The following is a 20850-nucleotide window of genomic DNA, read 5'->3' as shown; positions in this document are numbered from 1 at the left end:
TTTTTGGGGGGGTAAAATTTGTTTTCCATGTGTTGCAGTTAGAATGGTTATTTTCTGTGTTGCCCAATTGCAAGTCTTGGAGAAAAATTTAATAAAAACAAAAATGATATATTCTGATTGCAGAGGTTCAGAGTTCAGAGGGTTATGGTTGGGGTCATCACCGACAATGGCTTAGACCTCAGATGGTTTAGTCTGCCTAAAGCTAATGTGTTTAAAAGGCAAAGTACTACATAACTCCAATCCCGTGCTACGTGATATTTTTGGCTTTTGAGAATTTTTCAGGTGTTAAAAAAAAAATCGACATTGTAATTTTTACACATTTTTACACATAAACCATAAACCAGAACAAATATTTTTTTGTTTTTTTCTGTAGTGTGTTTAGCTTGCAATAAAAAGTGCCTTGATGCAACTGTTGTTGTGATCTGGTGCTGTATAAATTAAACTGTATTGAAGTGAAGAGCCCCAGGAGGAAAACGTGTCACAGAGCATGATAATATTTTAGGGATGTCATAAAAGTGTTACTCTGACAAAGTAGCTCTACCAGGATCTCCAACTCAGTATCTGGAGGATGTGCAGGAGGTCCAACCTCTCTATGTAAAATGCATAACTGGAAATGTGTGCAAGGTCCGTAAGACCAAGTACAAAAGATAAGAGTTCATTTTGAAATCAACATCTTCTAGTTTCTGAAAATATGCTTGTTCAGCATGTAGCTCAAATGCAACCCAACCCTAGCAGTACTCCTAAGCCACTGGCTGATTCCTGGTGGATGCTGAAGTTAAAGGATCTGATGCTAACATTTTGGTGTTTTGGGAATATGAGTAATAACTGTTTGGTGGATGACAGACCTTTTCCAAAAAGTCTTTTTTGTGCTTCTCCAAACAAAGTGTTTGTACTCCTCATCAGTAATGGAGCAGCAGGACCCCCATCTGTCACTCGTTCAATTTTTCCTCATCAGGTAGAAAATTTCATGTGTTGCTGCAATCCCAACCACAAGAGGGGAAGTGAAACTCAACACACGCTCACAGTAGAGCTTAATGGGAGTGTACACAAGTTAGCTGCTGCAGTCACACACATGCCACTAAGACACTTTCATGCAGTTCTGCCGAGCGATCCAACATGAAGCTGTATGTGATTGTTCCACTGTGTGTGCTGTTTACCATCACCCAGCAGGTAAGAAAACACAGAAGACATTGTGATATTTTAATTAAATTAACTGCTTTTTATTAACTGATTTTTGCTTTGTTTAACATTTTAAATTTCAGATATCTTTGTCTGAGAATTGTGTCTGTGAATTTGCACAATCTGAGAAAAGTTTCCCTCATGACAAACTGGAAAGAGTTCAAGGTGCTGCCTTAGACTGCAACAGCAACCTTATGCCACAGAAGGTATGTGTGTGTATATGTGTGTGTGTGTGTATGTATGTGTGCATTCATGCTAAGTACTTTATAGCCACTGCTCTGCCTGCAGATTATAAAGCTGGAGAGTTTGCTCCTTGGTTTGGATCGCCGTCTGCCTGTACTGGAGAAGGATGTATCGATGCTGGAGAAAGAAGATGATGGAGAGCTCTACGGTGTTCTCAGCCTCTACGTCATAGAGAACGAAATGACTGAGATCAATGAGCTGATTGATAAGCTCAACAGCACCAGTCTGGAACAGGAGCGTGTTACTGCTGCGACAACTCAACAGGTAAATTCACAAACAGATGAGGCATTATATTAAGAACTTGCTTTTCAAGTCTCGATCGCGTTTTAACGTAAAATGCTTTTTTCACTTGATCTCTGAAGTCTTGGTACTTGGCAGACAAAGCAAATGGTCACTCTGACTTACACACATCTAAAATAATTTACATTCCCATTAGAACATTTTCAAAATGAGTTACTGAAATTGATGTTTTTGAAGCTACTGAATTCTATAAATTCTCCAATGACAGAAATACATCATAACAACACTATAGTCTGCTTAGTCACAGTACTGCTATGACTTGGCCTTCTCACTGTATGTGCCGAGCCTGGCAGTCTTCTCAAAAAGTAGTCTGCTTCTCTAATTCACAGACTGCTCAGTGGTTGCTCTTGTTTTCCTCAAAGACTGCTCCTAATTAAAGGCTCAACACAAAACATTGTTTCTACCTGTAGAATAAATACTTTGTCTAATTTTTATCCATGGCAAGGTCTTCAGTCAGGCATAAACCCAGCCTTACTTAATGCACCATTTTCATGTGTCAGGTTGTATTTTGAGTAAATGCTCATTCAAAACTCTTACCATATTTTACGTGCAATTAAAATGAGTTTTTGATCAGAGATCTGTGATGTCTGCTGATGTCAGCTTCAGGACCTGAGAGAAGAGATGCAGGAGCTAGAGACATTTGACACAATGCAAGTGGTGAAAAGACAACAAGCCAACCAACGCCTGAAGAGGGACCTGGAACAATGCAAGAACGGGCTTCATCCCACCCACCAACCCACTGAGCGTCCACATGGTAATCCCCAAAAGCTTCCTTTATGCAGCTCAAAGCGATCTGACTATAGCATAGCATTTGCATATCTCCACACCTGCACAGATACCCAACATTAATTTGGCAGATATCAAAAAACGTGCTATTTAAGCTGCTTTAGCATGTCCACATTTCTGCAAGCCACTTTAAATTGAATTCAATTTTCACCTTTCAGTTTTAGTTATATAGCGCCAAATCACAACAACAGTTGCCTCAAGGTGCTTTATATTGTAAGGTAGACCCTACAATAATACATACAAAGAAAAACCCAACAATCAAATGACCCCCTATGAGCAAGCACTTTGGTGACAGTGGGAAGGAAAAACTCCCTTTTAACAGGAAGAAACCTCCAGCAGAACCAGGCTCAGGGAGGGGTGGGGCCATCTGCTGCGACCAGTTGGGGTGAGATAAGGAAACAGGATAAAGACATGCTGTGGAAGAGAGACAGAAATTAATAATAAGTACGATTTAATGCAGAGAGGTCTATTAACACATAACGACTGAGCAAGGTGACTGAAGAAGCAATACTCAATGCATCATGGGAATCCCCCAACAGTCTACACCTATTGCAGCATAACTAAGGGAGGATTCAGGGTCACCTGGTCCAGCCCTAACTATATGCTTTAGCAAAAAGGAAAGTTTTAAGCCTAATCTTGAAAGTAGAGATAGTGTCTGTCTCCTGAATCCAAACTGGAAGCTGGTTCCACAGAAGAGGGGCCTGAAAACTGAAGGCTCTGCCTCCCATTCTACTTCTAAATACTCAAGGAACAACAAGTAGGCCTGCAGTGTGAGAGTGAAGTGCTCTAATAGGGTGATATGGTACTACAAGGTCATTAAGATATGATGGGGCCTGATTATTTAAGACCTTGTATGTGAGGAGCAGGATTTTGAAATCTGGATTTAACAAGGAGCCAATGAAGGGAAGCCAAAACAGGAGAAATCTGCTCTCTCTTTCTAGTCCCTGTCAGGACTCTTGCTGCAGCATTTTGGATTAACTGAAGGTTTTTCAGGGAGGTTTTTGGACATCCTGATAATAATGAATTACAGTAGTCCAGCCTGGAAGTAATAAATGCATGAACTAGTTTTTCAGCGTCACTCTGAGACAGGATATTTCTAATTTTAGAGATGCTGTGCAAATGGAAGAAAGCAGTCTTACATATTTGTTTAATATGTGCATTGAAGGACATGTCCTGGTCAAAAATGACTCCAAGGTTCCTCACAGCGTTACTGGAGGCCAAGGTAATGCCATCCAGAGTAAGAATCTGGTTAGATACCATATTTCTAAGATTTTCAGGGCCGAGTACAATAACCTCAGTTTTATCTGAATTAAGAAGCAGAAAGTTAGCGGCCATCCAGGTCTTTATGTCTTTAAGACATTCCTGCAGTTTAACTAATTGGTGTGTGTTATCTGGCTTTATGGGTAGATAGAGTTGGGTGTCATCAGCTTAGCAGTGTAAATGTATGCGGTGTCTTCTAATGATACTGCCTAAAGGCAGCGTGTATAATGTAAACAGAATTGGTCCAAGCACTGAACCCTGTGAAACTCCAAAATTAACCTTAGTGTGAGAAGAGGACTCTCCATTTGTAAGCAACAACTTTGCAACCAACTTCCAGCACAGAGCTTTCTTGCATTCTGTATGTTGATTAATCATTGCAATATCGGTTGACAATGATGCCTGCTGTGTTCTGTACTGGAGTTTTGCTGCTGCTCTCCACTTTCCATGAAAGGCCCGGAGCAGAGCAATGCAACCAAACATTAACTCTTGCAGATATAAATAGTAGTCTTACCTTGACTATAATCCTGCTGAATGAACTACTATAGCCATATATGGGAAGAAATCGGCCATGCAAATTAACACTCTCGCTTTGTTTCCTTTAACATTTTATCCTCAGGTAATTGTCCCTATGGTCAGTTTCTGAATATAAGTGAACCGAGGGTCTACACAGCAGGAGAGTATCCTGGTTCATACAAGTATGGTGCCTGGGGTCGGGATCCCAAACCAGAAGCCGGGAAGGAGAGTTGGTATTGGCGGGTAATATTGACTTCCAGCAACAGATATGCCCACTACGTCCGTTTCTATTCCACCTTGAGCTCCCTCATCATTGGGGTGAGCGTCCCTGGTAAGAACCTGTCCTTTTGTAATATTTTTTGTGGCATACTGGGGAACATTTAAGTGTAAACTATTTACAGTACGGAAGGCAAGGTGTAGACTGACTTTCCTCCAATAAAAAAACGTAAGCTAGAACTAAACACTTCTGCTAGTCACACTACAGAGTCAGTTCCCAAAATTGTGGAAATGTAAGTTGTTTCACAAAAGGCACAAAAGCAGAACTGGCTCTATAACAGCATCACGTTTAGGGATGAGTATCAAAAACCAGTTCTTGTTGAGAACAGCTGAGGTTGTTGAGGTTCCCACTGTTTCAAAATTCCTTGGAATTGTCGATATCGATTCCAGTCGCCCCGAATGACGTCACCACGTTGCGGAGCGTCATTTACCTGGCAGGAAACATGGCGGCTCAAACACTCAAAAGTGTGGTTATACTTTACAAGAACTGATGACAACACGGCAACTTGCAAAGTAGATATTTCATTTAAGGAAGGACACACTACAAATATGCAAAAACATTTGCTCACAAAACACGCGATGACCTTAAATGAATGTCGTGTTTTTAATTCCGCTCCGGACTCGTGAATCTCAGCCCAGCAGCAGCGGTAACGTTTGCACGTCCTCTCCCGTTAATGCGGCAGATAAATAATCAACAACAGTGCATATTATGTTAGCGCGATCTGCCTTATTACAAAACCTGCCATTACTGTGCATTTAGGTGACCGTGATGAGAGAGACAGAGTCTGGCTCAGATGCTGGCAGTTCTCGCTGCAGTCTACCGGTAGCGTCTCCTTTCAGGCCAGGATAGACGAATGTCACCGAGCAGTGACTGAGTTTGTGGTAAAAGGCTTGCACCCATTTGCCACAGCAGATGCCCCCGATTTTCGCTAAGTGAATGTGTTTAATTGTAGGCAGGGACATTACTGGATATTCTTGTGTAATTGCTACAGAACAATTTATGTTATACTTTGTTATTGCTACAGAAGAATATTTATTTTATTATTTTACATTTACAATTTTTTTTCCTGGGGACCCTGTGACACCCCATTGAAGAGCCGTAGGTTGGATCTCTTAAGATCTCACTGTTGGGTTTGTAAGGCCATGTTACTTCTAAATTTCTATCTTGTTCAAAGAGAAGATATAAAGCAAAGTTCTAAGCTAATCGACCTTAGTGTTCTCCTTTTAAAAAAAGAATCAATAAAGAATCGAATCGTTAAACAGAATCGAAAATGGAATCGGAATCATGAAAATCTTATCAATACCCATCCCTAATCACCTTGCTCTGTCTATACTGCCAGTCTAAAAGTAACTTGTAGATAGTGACTCCAGTAAACTCCTCCAGTCTCTCAGTAGTTTTTTGTTTTTTTTTTTTTTAAAAACACAGCATGAATCATGCGAAATCTTCTGATACTTTCAAAATCCGGCTCTCTTCCTGACAATCTCAGCACCAAAGGTTCACCCTGAAGGTGTAACTAATTTTAAAGAAAATTCAGTCAATCCTTAAACTTTTTAAAAAGCTAGGCACTGCTGGTTTTAGCAACATTGGGTCAGACGGGAATACACTTCAAATTTGTTGAAGGCTAATTTCAGCAGAGGATTGACACACAAGAGAATGTTTGTGATCCTGAAAATAATTTAAACAATAATCAAAGACCAATGAAAAGATGTACCCACCAAAAAAGCACAATTATTTTTTTGTGGATAATATAAAAACAGTATTATAAAATGTAATAGGTTTTGTTTTTTAATCAGGCTTGTCAGTTATTATCTTTTTCTTCCTTTTTCAGGCAACGTCCAGATCAGTCCCTCAAATCCAGCTACCAACACCATCCAAGGTCCAAATAATGTTCTGTATGGAGGCGCTTTGTACTACAACTGTTACAACAAGGATGCCGTTTGTTGTTTCAACCTCACTTCCAAAATTGTTACCACCTTACATCTACCCAAAGGAACCAGGTTGATTCACTTAACTCTGTTTTTAAAAATGGTTATTTTGTAATAAAGATAATAAATACAGTTTTTATTTTTATAACAAGAATAGCAAATACTCTTTTTACTCATATTTTACTCAGTATAAATATTAGTTTTGCAAACACTCTCATGGGAAATATATTCTTTTAAAAAGGAGAAACCATAAAGTACAGGTCTTTAAGAGATAAGCAAACATGACATTTTTTGGTGTAAAACATTCATTTCTGTCCTCTGTTAATCAGGTACAATGCAAAGGGTAACTTCTGCAACCTTGAAGAATGCTACCAATGCACTGACCTGGACCTGGCAACAGATGAGTCTGGCATCTGGGTGGTCTACACCACCACCCAGGACTTTGGCAACTTGGTTCTGTCCAAGGTGGAAGAGGGTGAACCACCAAAGCTCGGACAAACCTGGCACACTTCAGTCTACAAGCAGGCAGTGACCAACACCTTCATGGCCTGCGGCGTCCTCTACGCCACACGTTACGTCAACGAAGAGGTCGAGGAGATCTTTTACTCCTTCAACCCCGTGACGGGACAAGAGAGGTTCAACGTTGGCATCTTCATGAAGAAGTTGGCTCCAAACATTCAAGCCCTGAACTACAGCCCTGTGGACCAGATGCTTCATGCCTACTGTGACTCCTACATGGTCTCTTACAAGGTGCAGTTTGAGTTACTGGATAATCAGTCCTGAAGCTAAATACTGACTCCAGTAATAGTTACTAAAGAATAAAAACAAGCATTGAATTTCTGAAAAATGACACATACTATACACAATATGCATTATCAATTTACATACTAAACCAATTTACTGTTGTCTCTTTCTTTTTACTGTTTTCCTTCAATCAATTAAAAGCATACATTTCTGGTGTGGTTTTATTCAGTGTTATATTCAGGCTATGTTTCAAAAGTCAACATGGAGCTACTGGTATAAATTTAGATCAAGTAATTGTATAGGAAGTGTAGACTCCATCAGGAAGTCAGTTCAACTGGCAAACACATCTCACTTCTGAAAATTAGAAATATTTAAAGACCACAAGGTATGGTATTTCCACAATATTATAAAAAGATGCAATATCCTTCAGCAGACAAGGCCTCAGTGCTGGGTATTGCCTTCTGTACCAGAAATGACTTCTGATATTTTGCCTAATAGTTCCCTCATCTCCAACATCAGTTGGCTGAAACATGTTGACCCTTCTTCTCTCCACCTTCAAAATGTTTGATTTACAAGTTTACAAACTACAAGTTTCTGTTAGATTTGTATTCTTGATTGTCATTTATGCTTAGAAATATCTACTCATATATGCTTAGAGTGTTATAATCAATGTCATGTTGGTAGAGGTTTGATCCTTAATAGTCTGCAAAGGCTTTGTGTACATTCCAGAGTGTTCTGGCATTCACACCTACATCCTGGGAGAGGTCAAACCTTCTCTTATTGTTTTATGGTAGGATAAACGTAGCTATATCAGTTTTAGGCTAAGTGCCTTTTGTTTAGATGGACCGCTAGACTCCTGGCACCAGCTTTGGGGAGTCTTCACAGGGTCACATCTTGACCCCCCCCCCCCCCCCCCCCCCACACACACACACACACACATGCTTACACAACGCACAGGCAAGGTACTCTTTGTGTGTATGTAGACGTCATATGTTAATGAACCTATGTATATTCATGTGAGCTCAATAAAAGGAGTGCTATGGGGAACCTGGCTGAGAGTCTGACGGAGGTCAAGTGGGTGGAACGACACTTGGCTCCAGGCAGGTCTCCCTCATGCATGAGTAACACAAAGAACTTTGCCTACTTGGTGTTCAATGCCTTTGCTGTGTAGTTAAATTGTCTCGTTCCAGCGGTGGGCCTGTGCTAGACAGAGCCAACAGTTTCCAAATGTATGTTCACATTATTTTCAAGCGTTTTAATGAGATGATCTACTTTGAATATTTTATTACTTGCCTACATTGTATGTATCTGGTATATGTTCCCATTACTCAGGTGTACAGTACATAGACTGCTAGCCAAAGCTAGCTTGCGTACAGAGAGCAAGCTTGTATAAGAACAGGCCTCAAACCACACTTTACCCTGTGGCCTCTGGCATCATAAACGCAATATTGCGCACTGGTTATGAAGTGAACCTTGAACCTTGAGCTGCTCTATATTAACCACATTTTTGGTGTCTAAGGGCGTCTCTCTATTAGGCTTCCCATGCACCCAAAACGTGACAGAAAACACCTGAGTCGTCAAATTCTGACGTAAAGTCTTTATTTCTCACTTGTTACTTGATCAGTACATTGACAGAGACAGTTTACTTTGTATATGTATTTATATAATATATTTAAACTTTACAGTACACATCTGGATGACAACGAAGTCGGTAAGAGTCCTACTGTTGTGAATAGAAACAAGCTCAGAGGGAAGATTCCCACAATATGAAACGATCCAAATGAGAAAAAAGAACTTATTGCTTAATACAAATTGGTCATAATGGCAGTAAGAAGAGAAATAGTGTTAGCACATGGACCAATAAAATACCATGAAGAGGTTACACCCTATTATTGTCTTTAAAAAAAATCTCCAAGAGAAGAGGAAAAGAAATACATTTTCTCACAATACGGTAATGTTAGAGTGCTCGGTTGGGGTAACCCGCTCTATAAATAAGAAGTATCTACAAGTGCAAGGAGGACCAAGGTCTATACAAACTGATCCAGCGCTAGCTTACAGGACCTGTGGACTTTCACAATTCAACTTCACTATTTAAAGACCTCGAAGAGGAAGGAGCAGATAGGAGATGGGTTTTCATGTACATGGTTAAATGTCAAAGATAAAAGAAATGGAAAACATAGTGAGGATGAGGTGTGGGTTGACAATACTGTACAGCACTTCAAAAAGGGACAAGATACATTCAGGAGCCCCCCCAGGCAGTTTGAGTCATGTAGGAGGATGGCAGAAAATAGCTTAGTGAACAGAAGAAACAGTGAAAATGATCACAAAATCTGCTACATGCAACCTTGAGTTTTTGTGAAGTTGGCCGATGAGGTTCTATAAGAACGTCTTTGATCTGATCCCTGTTTTCTGCGTTTTGAGACCATTACTGAATATTTCAAGCAATTCAACAATCTCTCCAGCTTAAACGAATTCACATTCTTTTCCTTTAACATTCATTCAGCCATGTTTCAGGTCAGAATCTCTCTCTGTGTTTTGGTAATGATCTTTTCCCTTCCTCTTTACACAAATATAGCATTTTCTCATTTTCATTCCCAGCCTGTTGCTTTTTAGGGCCCCCTGGTGCTCACAACTATGACTAAAACACTACCGACATCTTAAAAAGTGACTTCAGCTGATAGCCCTTTAGGGTGCAGCTGGGTTTGCCTGTGAGAGCCGGGGCACCTTGTGATTTTTTTTTTGTTTTATTTTATTTTTATTTTTTTAGAGGGAGGGGTTTTGTTTTTTGTTTTTTTAAGTGGCTGGGGGTTACCCTACATTCTGAGCTTGGAGCCCAAATGGCGCCAAAAAAGCCCCGCCCCTTACAGGCTGCCTCAGGGAAGTGCACACCTCAGCAATTGGTAGCTACGCCCCTTCTGACAGGGGACCAAAGGGTTTTCCTGTAAAACTGAAAGCAGACGAAGGTGACTATGGTACATGAATACTGTACATTAATGAGCTAAAATCCAAGGGAGCCCATCCCTGATCACTATTAAGGTGATCCAGGATTACAGCAGATTGCAGCACACAGTTGCACTAGTCTAAAACTACACATATATACTCACTATGTTGCACTACACCAGTGAGATCGTGGCTTCACGGCACATCAAAACACCCACTAACCACATAGCAATGGATTCCATCTTGCATGTGAATTTTGTGTATTCCTTTTTTTCCATTACAAAATCCAGCCCACGCAGCTTTCACTTCAGTAGATGTGCGAAAATGTGTGTGTGTGTGTTTGTGTGGGTGGGTAGCTTTGGTATATCCACAAAGAGGGGCTGGATGCTGTAACGGAAGGCAAGTTTCTGTGACGTCGACCCAGAAGCGAGAGGTTGTCGGGCTGGCCTGGTCCTGCCTCAGCTCCCCTCCCTGGTCAAGTTTGGTTTGAGTCAGGCTGTGATTGTCATCTTAAGAGACCACAAAGAGCTGCCTATGGCGAGAACCACATCCATGCACTACAGCTGCAGGCTAATGAAGGTGTTTGCATCCATGGCTCTATTTAACTAGCCACAAGTAAGGTGCTAATGAAGAATGCCCTAATACTAGAAACTAATTACATACTAGAATGCCCTAAGATTACTTTCACATTGACATGCATATACATGTTAATAAATACTTCTTCTATTCTAGTATTATGCAGTGGATTGTCTGAGAAATGTGAGATGACACGCGGCTTAAAGCTGCACTCTGGTGTATTACGCTAATTTAGCTCCAAGTGAAATTTTGGAGCTGATGCATTGTAACATCATGTTCCTGTGCCGGCCCTGCTCATGATGGGAATGTAAAGGGGCTTTCTGTGAATAAACGATTTTTTAAATGCAATTGAAATTGAAATTCTAGCTTTCTGACAAGTTCCTCGTTAACACAAACAGGTTAATCTGCACTTCAAGCTCATATAGCTACATTAATATTCCTCACTTTGCAAACTATATATAAGTATTTTGCTCGTATGGGTGCATTTTCCACCGTCTTTATTAAGCATTTACATGTTTTGCAGTGTAAGATATTAATAGTTTCAGGCTCACTTGATTTCACAGAAGGTGTTTTTCAAGTGCTTCATAACAACTTTGCTGCTACATTGGCTACGTTGGATTTGATGTTTTTAAATAATTTTTGGCTCATTTGATACCAAACAGCTCCAGATTGTCTTCTCACGCAAAATCAAGATGACTCAAAGACGTTAATGTAAATATTATTGTGGCAAAAAGAAGAAGGTAAAGCAGATAAACTGATAAAGCTCCCTGGTGGTGTAGTGGCTTGGTTTTGGTGCGCTTGTGACTGGCGGCCCGCGTGTAATTTCCTGTTTTGAGGTAATGAGCCTCAGAATATGTCTCAGATACTACACATGCAGAAGCACAGACAGCCTGAAAAATAGCTTATTATTTCAAAGTTTGAGCTGTTATAAACCTGGACTATTAATATTTTAATGTAAATGCATCAATGGAGATAAGTTGAAGCATATACTGACAATATCACACTGTTTCAATCTAGTTATAGTTCACCCATTTGAAATAAGGTCTTACCAAGTGCAGCTTTATAGCAACGTTGTGAGCTCTAACTATGCTTACAAATCCTCTCTAGCGCTACAGGTGCACTCGGCTACGACATGCTGTGTTCTGCCGTCTGCCTAATTCTGGACACCCCCCCCCCCCCCCCCCCCCACCCACCCGCATGATTCTCAAACTTCACAGAGAGAGATGCTCACAATCTGTCACATAAAAACAGAAAACACCCCATAAAAGTACTGCTCTCACAACACGTTCTCATCCCAAACAGTAACATTTTACGCTAGGTGACAAATCGTCAACATATTACGTTTTCGGGCACCCAACACGTTCCTACATGACGACATCGGAAAACTGAGGACCTATGACAACCGTTTGGACTCAATCTACACATGTTTACTCTTCTCCTTCAAATCGCTTGGGAAAACACTATTTAACGTCATTAAAGTGGTGGTTAAGCGTAGGAACAAGGTTATGGTTAGGGTTAGGGAGAAGGTTAGGTTTAGGGCTGGAATACAGGGCTGGAACGTCTATTACCGCGGGACCGTCATTCCACTGGATTTCTGCCATAACCCGGCGCATACCATAAGAACGCGGAAGGTCACCTTTCGCGTTCCTCAGGAACGCCGCGGGACGTGACAAAACGTCGGGATGTTACGCCTCGGGAGTGAGAACGGTCTGGCTCTCATTGCTATGTCCTGCACTTTTACCAGCTCGTATCAGATTTCATCACTAGCTCTTTACAGCATATTTCTGTATGGACTGTTGACAGAATTACTGTTTTGTGTGTTTGGGGGGTGGGAGGTTAGAAAGGGTGCACGCAAAGAATGAGGCCACACTCAGCAAACACAAGAATGACACTTCAAGAGTAAATGCTAAATCATTGAGTGGTGGGAGAAAGGAAATTGAGGTGGATATTTAAATGTGTTTAGGGTGTTAAAGTAGCGTTACATATGGAATTTTACAGTGGAGGAGGGAAGAAAATGGCAGACACAGGGATAAGGAGGACGTAGATGAAGACAAAGAGAGCTGTCTTCAAATATTACTATCCCTGTCCATCAAGCCTGACTACCTCTCTCACACCTTCAATTCCACCTCTTGTTTGCACAGCCCGCCTCACTGTTTCTCTCTCCATCCCTCTACTTCCTCCCTCCCTCTTTCTTCCTGTGGTTTCTCAGCAGGACACCTCCATGGTATGGGTGACTGCGCCGACTCCCTCAGTGCTGTCCGAGTGGGTGCAGGCTCGTGAGCGGGATCCCTCCACGGAGCCGCCGCTGGTCAGGGAAGCCGTCCTGGAGCGAGCTAGGCGGGTCATACTGGCTGAGGGCACTGGGAGAAATTTCAACATGTCAAATTTCTTACATTTTTGAAAAAATAAATAAAAAAGTGCAATCAGTAGATGTTGGGGGGATGTAGGGAGCACATGCTAATGTGGATAACTGAAGAATATGTTTCTTCATAGCAGGTGAGAAACGGCAGCTGACTGGCTCATACAACAGTCATGAATTGTTAGGCTTGTTAATTAAAGCTGTTAATGTGTCTACCTGGAGACACATTAACAGCACCATGTACTCAGTCTGTGATATAATAAGCTCAGTTGTTCTCATGGGAACAGACTATGATTAGTGTGGAACTGGGTTTGTTTGGTCATTATTAAATGACTGCACTGAAGAAAGATAACAAGTTGAGCAAAGACATTTTTGGATTTCCTTAGAGTAATCAGGATTAAGTTAACCTGTATTCACACTTCACTGACTTATTATGGCTCCTTCAGGAAGGTGAAACAACCCAGAAAAGCATCCCTGACAGTTTTAACACCACACACGTTAGCCTACAGTTTTTCACTTACACAGTCAGTAGACAAAGACCAACATCAGGAGCCTGTTTTCAGCCAGTTTGCACATTAAAGTTTAATATTTCTTCTTTGACCTCCATTATTACCTGGGTATTTTGTTTTGCTTCCCACTGAAAATAAAACTAAAATTTGCTGATAGGAAAAATGAGCAAAAATCCATAATTTGTAATAAATTGGAATGCAAAGGTAACCCTGGGATATTTGAATATCAAAGCTGAGTTTTAAATAAGGTCAGAAAATCATGGCTATTTGCAGAAAAACACTCAAAGCTCTGGACTTAAAATTCTCCTATCAGGTAAGCTATGCTTTTTAAAATCTTCTAAACAAAGTTCAGTTCATTTCATTCCATCTTTCTGTGATACAAGGGAAAAATAAATTTTTAACCAGTGTAACTAAAAACAACTTGGTTTTGTCAACAGTTTATTTACGTTTTTTAAAGACATGGTGAATTATTGTTAACTTGGTCTGAAAGTCTTTGCTCAAAGCTAGCTGAACGCCATGCAAAGAGCAGGACTGGAGATGCAATGGTAAAGGAATGGGGGGAGTGGAAGTAAGGGCAGTATATTTTTCCATTGGAGGAAAAATTATATTTGATAAAACAAAGATGGGGGGTTAATGTCCTTAGGATAAAAGAAACTCCAAAAATGAGAGCAAAAGTAAAAAAAAAAATAACCATAATAATAATAATAATAATTGCAGCCCAAAATATTATATTCACAACCAAATGAAATTCAAAAGAAATTCTAAAATACCACAGTCATTGAATAGGGCAATAACAGGTCAGAGGTGAACGGGGAGGAGGAAGTACCTGGCCCTCCACTCAACCTCCGATCCTTCACATTAGCGACTGAAAGAACGGGGCAAGGAAGACAGAGGGCAAGATTAATATTGGTCATAACCCTCTGCATAAAATACATCATAGCACACTCACTCGACACTACAAAAATACACCTGAAAGTAAATTTTAAAAATAAAACAAAAAACACTGAATCCCACTCTGTCTCACTAACTATGGCGGTTTGGAGACTTACTGTAGCCCATCCCCTGCAGGAAATACTTGAAGGCTTCTGTCAGTTTGCCGGGCTGGAAAAAAAACACATCAGAGTTTTTATTCCACTCAATTCTGAGGAAACAGTGTCTTAAATGTGGATGGTGAGTTTGTGCTCTGTGGTGTTTTTATTTGTTTGTGTAGCAGCATCTTCATGATGCAAAGTGGTTTGTTTGTGTTACCTGTGTGAGCTGGGGCAGTCCACCAGAGTCAGCCATCTGCCACGGGAGGAGACAGCAGCCATCAGCCAACTAGCATATGATCAATCAACCATCTCTGTCTGTGTGACAGATCTATCTATCTATCTATCTATCTATCTATCTATCTATCTATCTATCTATCTATCTATCTATCTATCTATCTATCTATCTATCTATCTATCTATCTATCTATCTATCTATCTATCTATCTATCTATCTATCTATCTATCTATCTATCTGTTTGGTGTCTTTGGTGGTCTATCATCAAGGTAAACAATGTCTATGTTATTATTTTTCTTGTATTTTCTTCTTTATGAAACATTCTGTCAGAATATATCGACCCAAGTATTTCTAAAGCTTGGGTTCAGTATTTCTTGTTTGTGAATATGTTCATAAATGTGTTCAGATTTATTATTCAACTTCTACACACTGAATTACTTCCAATGTAGAGTAATTAAGAAATAGCTATTTAGGATGTTTACCAAAATTAAACATATTTCTTTGAACAACACAACACTAAAGTAAAAAGGGTCAAAATAGCTTTTTAGAAAATTACTGAAAACTGAAACAAGTTGTTTTATTGCTGATGATCACACGTCTACTTTTCCTTTGTGTGTCTGACTTTAAAATGTTGCTTCAGTGAATCTACAGCAGTAGTAGGTGAAACGAGAGCAAACGTTTACCTTCAGGAAGGTGGTGTTGGTCGGGTCCAGTTTGGAGTTACACTCGACCTTAAAGACAAAACAGCAGGTTGAGCTGACTAAGCCAGATAACAAGAACAATCACATCTTTTTGCATGCTTTCTGATGACTTCATCAGGCAACATAACATAAATGTCCACACATTTACAGATAACATTCAAGTACAATCACGTTTATTTAGATACAGGGAAATTCAGAGTGTTTTACTAAAAACGTAATAACACACAAAAATATATTGTTGAAAGGCGTTCCTTTACTCTCAGGCAAAATAAGTGAGCTACTGTTTTTATAGTAGTGGTTTGCATGGCCTCACTGGTTACGTCAAAAATTGTTGCAGAATACAGAGCTGGGGGCCAAAAGTCACACTAGCAAGATTGGTGACACCATGATCAGTATGTTTCCCAAACTATGTAATTTTCTGCACACATACCAAATACAGTAACACTTAAAAGAGATTAACAAGATAACACAAGACAACACAAGATAACACTGGCTTCTTAGAGTTAACTCTTTCCCCCATAAAGTTGACATTGGATGACCTCCACTGTACCTTTATGATGAGTTTTGAAACCTCAGTATAAATCAATAAAAACATGGTTTGATGACCATTAGAACAGATTCTGGATTTTTCCTGTACAGGTAAGCTGTATAGGCAGAGCTCACCCTCTTCTGACTGAGCAAATGTGACGGATTGTCATGGTCCTGGGTCGGTGACTTTTTGTACTTTTACTTTTGATAGTTTTATGTATTATGACTGTTGTGTTTTAGTTTCCCAGGGTTTAGTTTGTGCTCCCTCTGTTTGGTGTCATCCCTGCCTGTGTATTACCTCTAGTGTAGTCAGGTCTCTGTGTTTAGCCCAAGTCTCTGAGTCTGTGTCTTTGCATGTGTGTGTGTGTTTTTCCTGTTTTACTTTGAAGGTCCGTGTGTGATCTCAGTATGTTCAGTTTACGTTTCCCCTGTCCCGTCATGTCTGATTACTCCCAGCTGTGCCCGCCTTCTGTGTCTCATTCCCTCGTTATCCTTCTCTGTATTTAAACCTGTCTGCCTCTGTTAGTTGCTGGTTTGTCTGCGTGTCTTCCTCTGTTGTCGCTGGTTGTCTCTCCATGTCTCCTGCATCTCCATGTGCCTCTAGGTTTCAGGTTTGTTTTCTATGCTTAGTTTTCCCAGTTTAGGTTTTACTCAGTTCTGTTTTTGCCACCCTCGCCTTTGTTTGAGCACGCTCCTTTAATAAAGCTTCCTCACCTCAGTTGTGCTGCATCTTGGGTCCTTTAATAATTCCATACGGCTCGCCTCGTGAACCGTGACACAGATATTACCAAACTTACCCCTAATCCAAAGGGAAAAGAGTTAAACTTCTCATCTCTTACAAGGGTACATGTCATGTACCATTTAACCAGTTATGCCTAATATACTGCATATGCTGCGGAGACTTCCATACGGGTTTTACTGTGTCACTTTTAGCTTGGATTATATTTTTTAATTCCTCAGATCTGTTTGGCTATATTGCTTGGTTTTCTTTTTGGGGCTCTGCTGTTGTTCATGTCCATGTGATTGGCCATATTATGCCAAACCTTACATATGAACACACTCAAAGGTTGATTGGGGAAATGTGAGCTGACAGTGAGTTCATAACTAACATCCACCATCTTAATGAAGATATTCTAATTCTATTGATTTTAGACTTCAGTGCAAGAATCAAGTCTAAGATCTAAAAATGCAAATTGCAGTGAGCAAGCAACAGCTATAAAGCCAAATGAAACTGCTTGCTATAATTAAAAAAGACACGACACACCTTAAACTACTAACCCATATAGAGTGCTGGCGTGCTTTCAACACACACTGAAACACTTGCTATAGATGGAAAACTTTCAACTCCAAGATAAACAGTGTCAGGACTTTATCAGAGATGGTGAATGTATAGTCCATATATGGAGACGACCCAGATACTGCAGTATGCTGCAGAGATGACTCACTCCAGCAGGATAAGATTCATCTGCAGTGTGTGCACATACAGATGTGCACAGAAACACAAACGATGCCTAACTGCTCACATGTGGACATGCAAAAGCACATTCAGGGCATCACACAGAAACCAACGAGAACATGCTTTTGCTCTCTGCTGCATTTAATCTTTAATCCTTTACACAGATTCCAAAAATACATTTTTGGTAATCTTGACAAAATAAACACGTATAACTGTGAGATGAATGCACATCTGCACTTTTTTGAATAAAATAAGAATTTTTCTTAAAAATTTTTTTAGACAAGCTTCATCTGCTGATACAAAACTGCATATCAATTACAAATTATTTGCACAGCTACAACAAAACAGTTGCAAATTAGTTGCAGGAAATGCAAATGTGACTCTTATAAATATGCATCTCTCCATATTCCACTCACTCTGCATTAACAGAATAGAATGGAATAGAAATAGCCTTTATTGCCTTTATTGCAAAATTGCCAGGCAGATGGAGCATGCAAATTAGTAAGTAAAGGGAAATATGTATAAGAATATGTACAAAATGTGCCGTATATTTATGCTTAAAAAAAGGAAGAAAGAAAAGCGTAAAGTAAGTGGAGCATACTCAGCAGCCTCAGCTGGTCATATCAGCAGATATGAAATATTAATATGACCTCCATCTGTCACATCCAATAAATTAACCTCTGTTCACATCTCTCACTTCCTCGCTTCCCTTCCCTCCATCCCTGCTTCCATCTCTCCATCCTTCTATCTTTTCAAGAGGTTTTATAACAACAACATCACTCTCCCTGCATCTCGTTCTCCATCTCACAGAGGATGGAGTGATTTGATATCAATTTGAACAGGCGGCAGATTAACTGGTGCAGAAGCACACATATCTGGGCCACTTCAGACAGCCCCAGAGCGAGAACGAGGCCATCTGGCCTCTGGAGAACACGTACACAAATAGACACACACACCTATAGTACACCTATAGTAATGCAGACAGGCAGGGGAGAAGGAGGCTTGTAGAGATGTCTCTGCTGGCTGACCTGTTTCTTTATTCACGAATGAGCACAGAGTGAGAACAAAATACTGAACAGAGTGAGAACAGGTGGAGGAAGAAGGAGGGCAGGGTCTGCTGGTAAGCTAATTTTTATTTACTCTGACAAACTGAGTCAGCTCTGTGGGGAATTTATAGAAGCAACATAAAGACGAAAAGAAACTGATGAAGCACGGCTACTACATGATGAGACAAAAAGGTCACAGACTAATTCCAAGTCCCCTCAAAATAGTCATACAAGCCTAAGTGATCCCACTCTGCACATTTTCTCAAAGATAAGTTCATTAAGTGAGAAATGTTTAAAACCTGCAGAGACTTATCCACTGAATCTTCAGCTTTAATGAGCGTTTAGGGGTTTCAGCTACTTATTCAGCTGTTATTAAAGTGCTTTAATGGTAACAGAGTAGAGGTTCTGGTACTAGTGGTTTAAGGCCATTTGGGGTGTGACCAATATAAAACCTGTGCGGGATCATGTTTGGTACCTAAACAGGGAGAGAGTTTTTGTTAAATACCCTGATGAATGCATTGGTCAAGCATTACAGTTGTTTTTATGGAGCTTTAGTGCATTCATGGTGGCCTTATTGGTGGCATCAGACAGACACAGTTAGTGATTAACACGTGAGCATTTAGCAACTAAAGAACCAGATCTTTCTCTAAGGAGCTGGTGGAGACCAAAAGCGAAGCTAAAAGAGCGTAAACTAGACTAATGTTTGTCACATTGCCAGAAACATTGGTCGGAATAAATGTAAAGTTTTGATGTTTTGCAAGTAGGAAAGAGAAGATTTTGATCAGTGTAGCTATCCAAGTAATGAATATAAAATATGAATCCAACTGAAAGATTTTTTGTTTGTCTTAACTGGCTTTAGACAAACAGAAAGAAAAAGAACAATGACTCACCACTCCTTCCTCTGCAGGCGCATTGTCTCCAACAACCAACATCACAGGACACCTAGAGGCCATCAGTATTCTTTGTGAACATCTTAAAAATTTTAAGCATTGACATGATTTTGCTAATTATCACTTACAGCACACGTAACTCTCTCAGATTAAATATATGTCTGTTGTTCTGCTGTCGGGTCCAGACTACATGTTTGAAGATGCCTTTTACAAGAGAATCTTTTACATTATATTATCTAATCTTTTATAGCTGTTTATAATACCATGTGACTGTATTTACTCAACACAAGAAACTCATTATTCTAACAGCTGGTCAGCTGATTCCAGTGGTGTGTCAGTCTGTCCAAAATTAACAAAAATAAAAGCTTTAACCTCCACTAAACCTTAGATAACACTGTGCTGTGATGGCACATCTGAAGACTTACTTCAGGGTCTTGGCGTTAAGCACTGTCCCACTGCGGTTCATCTCCAAGTCCCTCCGACTGAAAGGGGCAAGACAAGATAGACGAGTTTAAAAAAAAAAACGCTGCGTGTTTATGTTTGTTGTTACGTTTATTATTCATATTACATATATTTATATGACTTAAAAATACACTGAGTTTGAGCTTCCACCTGTTGTACATGTTCCAGAAAAGCTGCAGGTTGAAGTGGTTGATGTTGTTGTTGATCTGCTGCCTGTAGCTCTGCACCAGCTCTGTGTTGCTCACCAGCTCCTCCTGCACAGAAATACAGCTGTGGTCAGTAGTACTCGCAGTTATACAAGAATAAATAATCAGTCGAATTGGATGATGACAAAATTACTTTATTAAAATTGTTTTTTTGTTTTTTTTTGTGCTGCTCTGTGAGGTTTAGCCCCCACTGAACTGGTGCTGAATGCAAACCCTAACCGTACCTGTACCTTTGGTAATCCGAATACTTGATGTTTGTTTTCAGTGTTATGATGAAATTGTTCCCCAAAGTTTTGTCAATCAAGGAACAAAGAAAACCATAATTGCTTCTTAGAATGAGGAACCTGTTATTAAACTTCAAAGAGTTACAGTAAACATATTTTCTTCCTGTTTTCCCGTCATGCTTGAACAATAACTGTAACTGTAATTTTTTTGGACAATTACAATGTTTTTTCCCTGGCACAAACAGTTTTTGAAGAGAGCAAAAATCTCATATTCTAATGGGGTTTGGATTAGGGTTAGGTTTCTATGGTTTTCACCTGCAATGACTTTGACCTCAGAAACTTAAGCACACTGGAAATTAAACAACATTATGTTTAAAGGTGAGTTTACCTGGCTGAAAAGATGTGGCAGCACCGTATCCGGCAGAGCGCTGGTCAGACCTGACAGCTAAGGGAAACAGAG

At 40.0% G+C, this 20850-nt stretch overlaps 2 protein-coding genes across 8 annotated transcripts in view; one reads left to right on the top strand and one right to left on the bottom strand.

The window, feature by feature from the left end:
• Positions 1 to 997: 997 nt before the first annotated feature.
• Positions 998 to 8358, top strand: LOC113025132 (olfactomedin-4-like). The gene is made up of 7 exons (XM_026172580.2): positions 998 to 1170; positions 1263 to 1385; positions 1468 to 1686; positions 2323 to 2476; positions 4385 to 4612; positions 6387 to 6555; positions 6813 to 8358. Exons 1-7 carry the CDS (start codon positions 1117 to 1119, stop codon positions 7264 to 7266), a joined length of 1401 nt encoding a protein of 466 aa, XP_026028365.2. The 5' UTR covers positions 998 to 1116; the 3' UTR covers positions 7267 to 8358.
• A 3840-nt stretch (positions 8359 to 12198) lies between these two features.
• The window catches only part of ndrg4 (NDRG family member 4), a 66600-nt gene continuing 57948 nt past the window's right edge, over positions 12199 to 20850 (bottom strand). For 5 of the 7 annotated variants that reach the window (XM_080304044.1, XM_080304046.1, XM_026172574.2 and 2 more), the window contains 9 exons: positions 20779 to 20835; positions 20111 to 20214; positions 19924 to 19980; positions 19499 to 19550; positions 15561 to 15608; positions 14860 to 14895; positions 14661 to 14712; positions 14438 to 14476; positions 12199 to 13103 (listed from right to left, as the gene is read on the bottom strand). In XM_080304044.1, the coding sequence (XP_080160170.1) occupies positions 12949 to 13103; positions 14438 to 14476; positions 14661 to 14712; positions 14860 to 14895; positions 15561 to 15608; positions 19499 to 19550; positions 19924 to 19980; positions 20111 to 20214; positions 20779 to 20835 (600 nt within the window). In that variant the 3' untranslated portion in view covers positions 12199 to 12948. The remainder of the gene's footprint in view (positions 13104 to 14437; positions 14477 to 14660; positions 14713 to 14859; positions 14896 to 15560; positions 15609 to 19498; positions 19551 to 19923; positions 19981 to 20110; positions 20215 to 20778; positions 20836 to 20850) is intronic. The other 2 variants (XM_080304045.1, XM_026172575.2) reach the window with 1 other exon arrangement.

Source organism: Astatotilapia calliptera, chromosome 7 (assembly GCF_964374335.1).
Source record: "Astatotilapia calliptera chromosome 7, fAstCal68.1, whole genome shotgun sequence".
Lineage (NCBI taxonomy): Eukaryota > Metazoa > Chordata > Actinopteri > Cichliformes > Cichlidae > Astatotilapia > Astatotilapia calliptera.
Note: the sequence above shows the minus strand (reverse complement) of the source record. Positions and strands in the feature narration are given on the sequence as shown.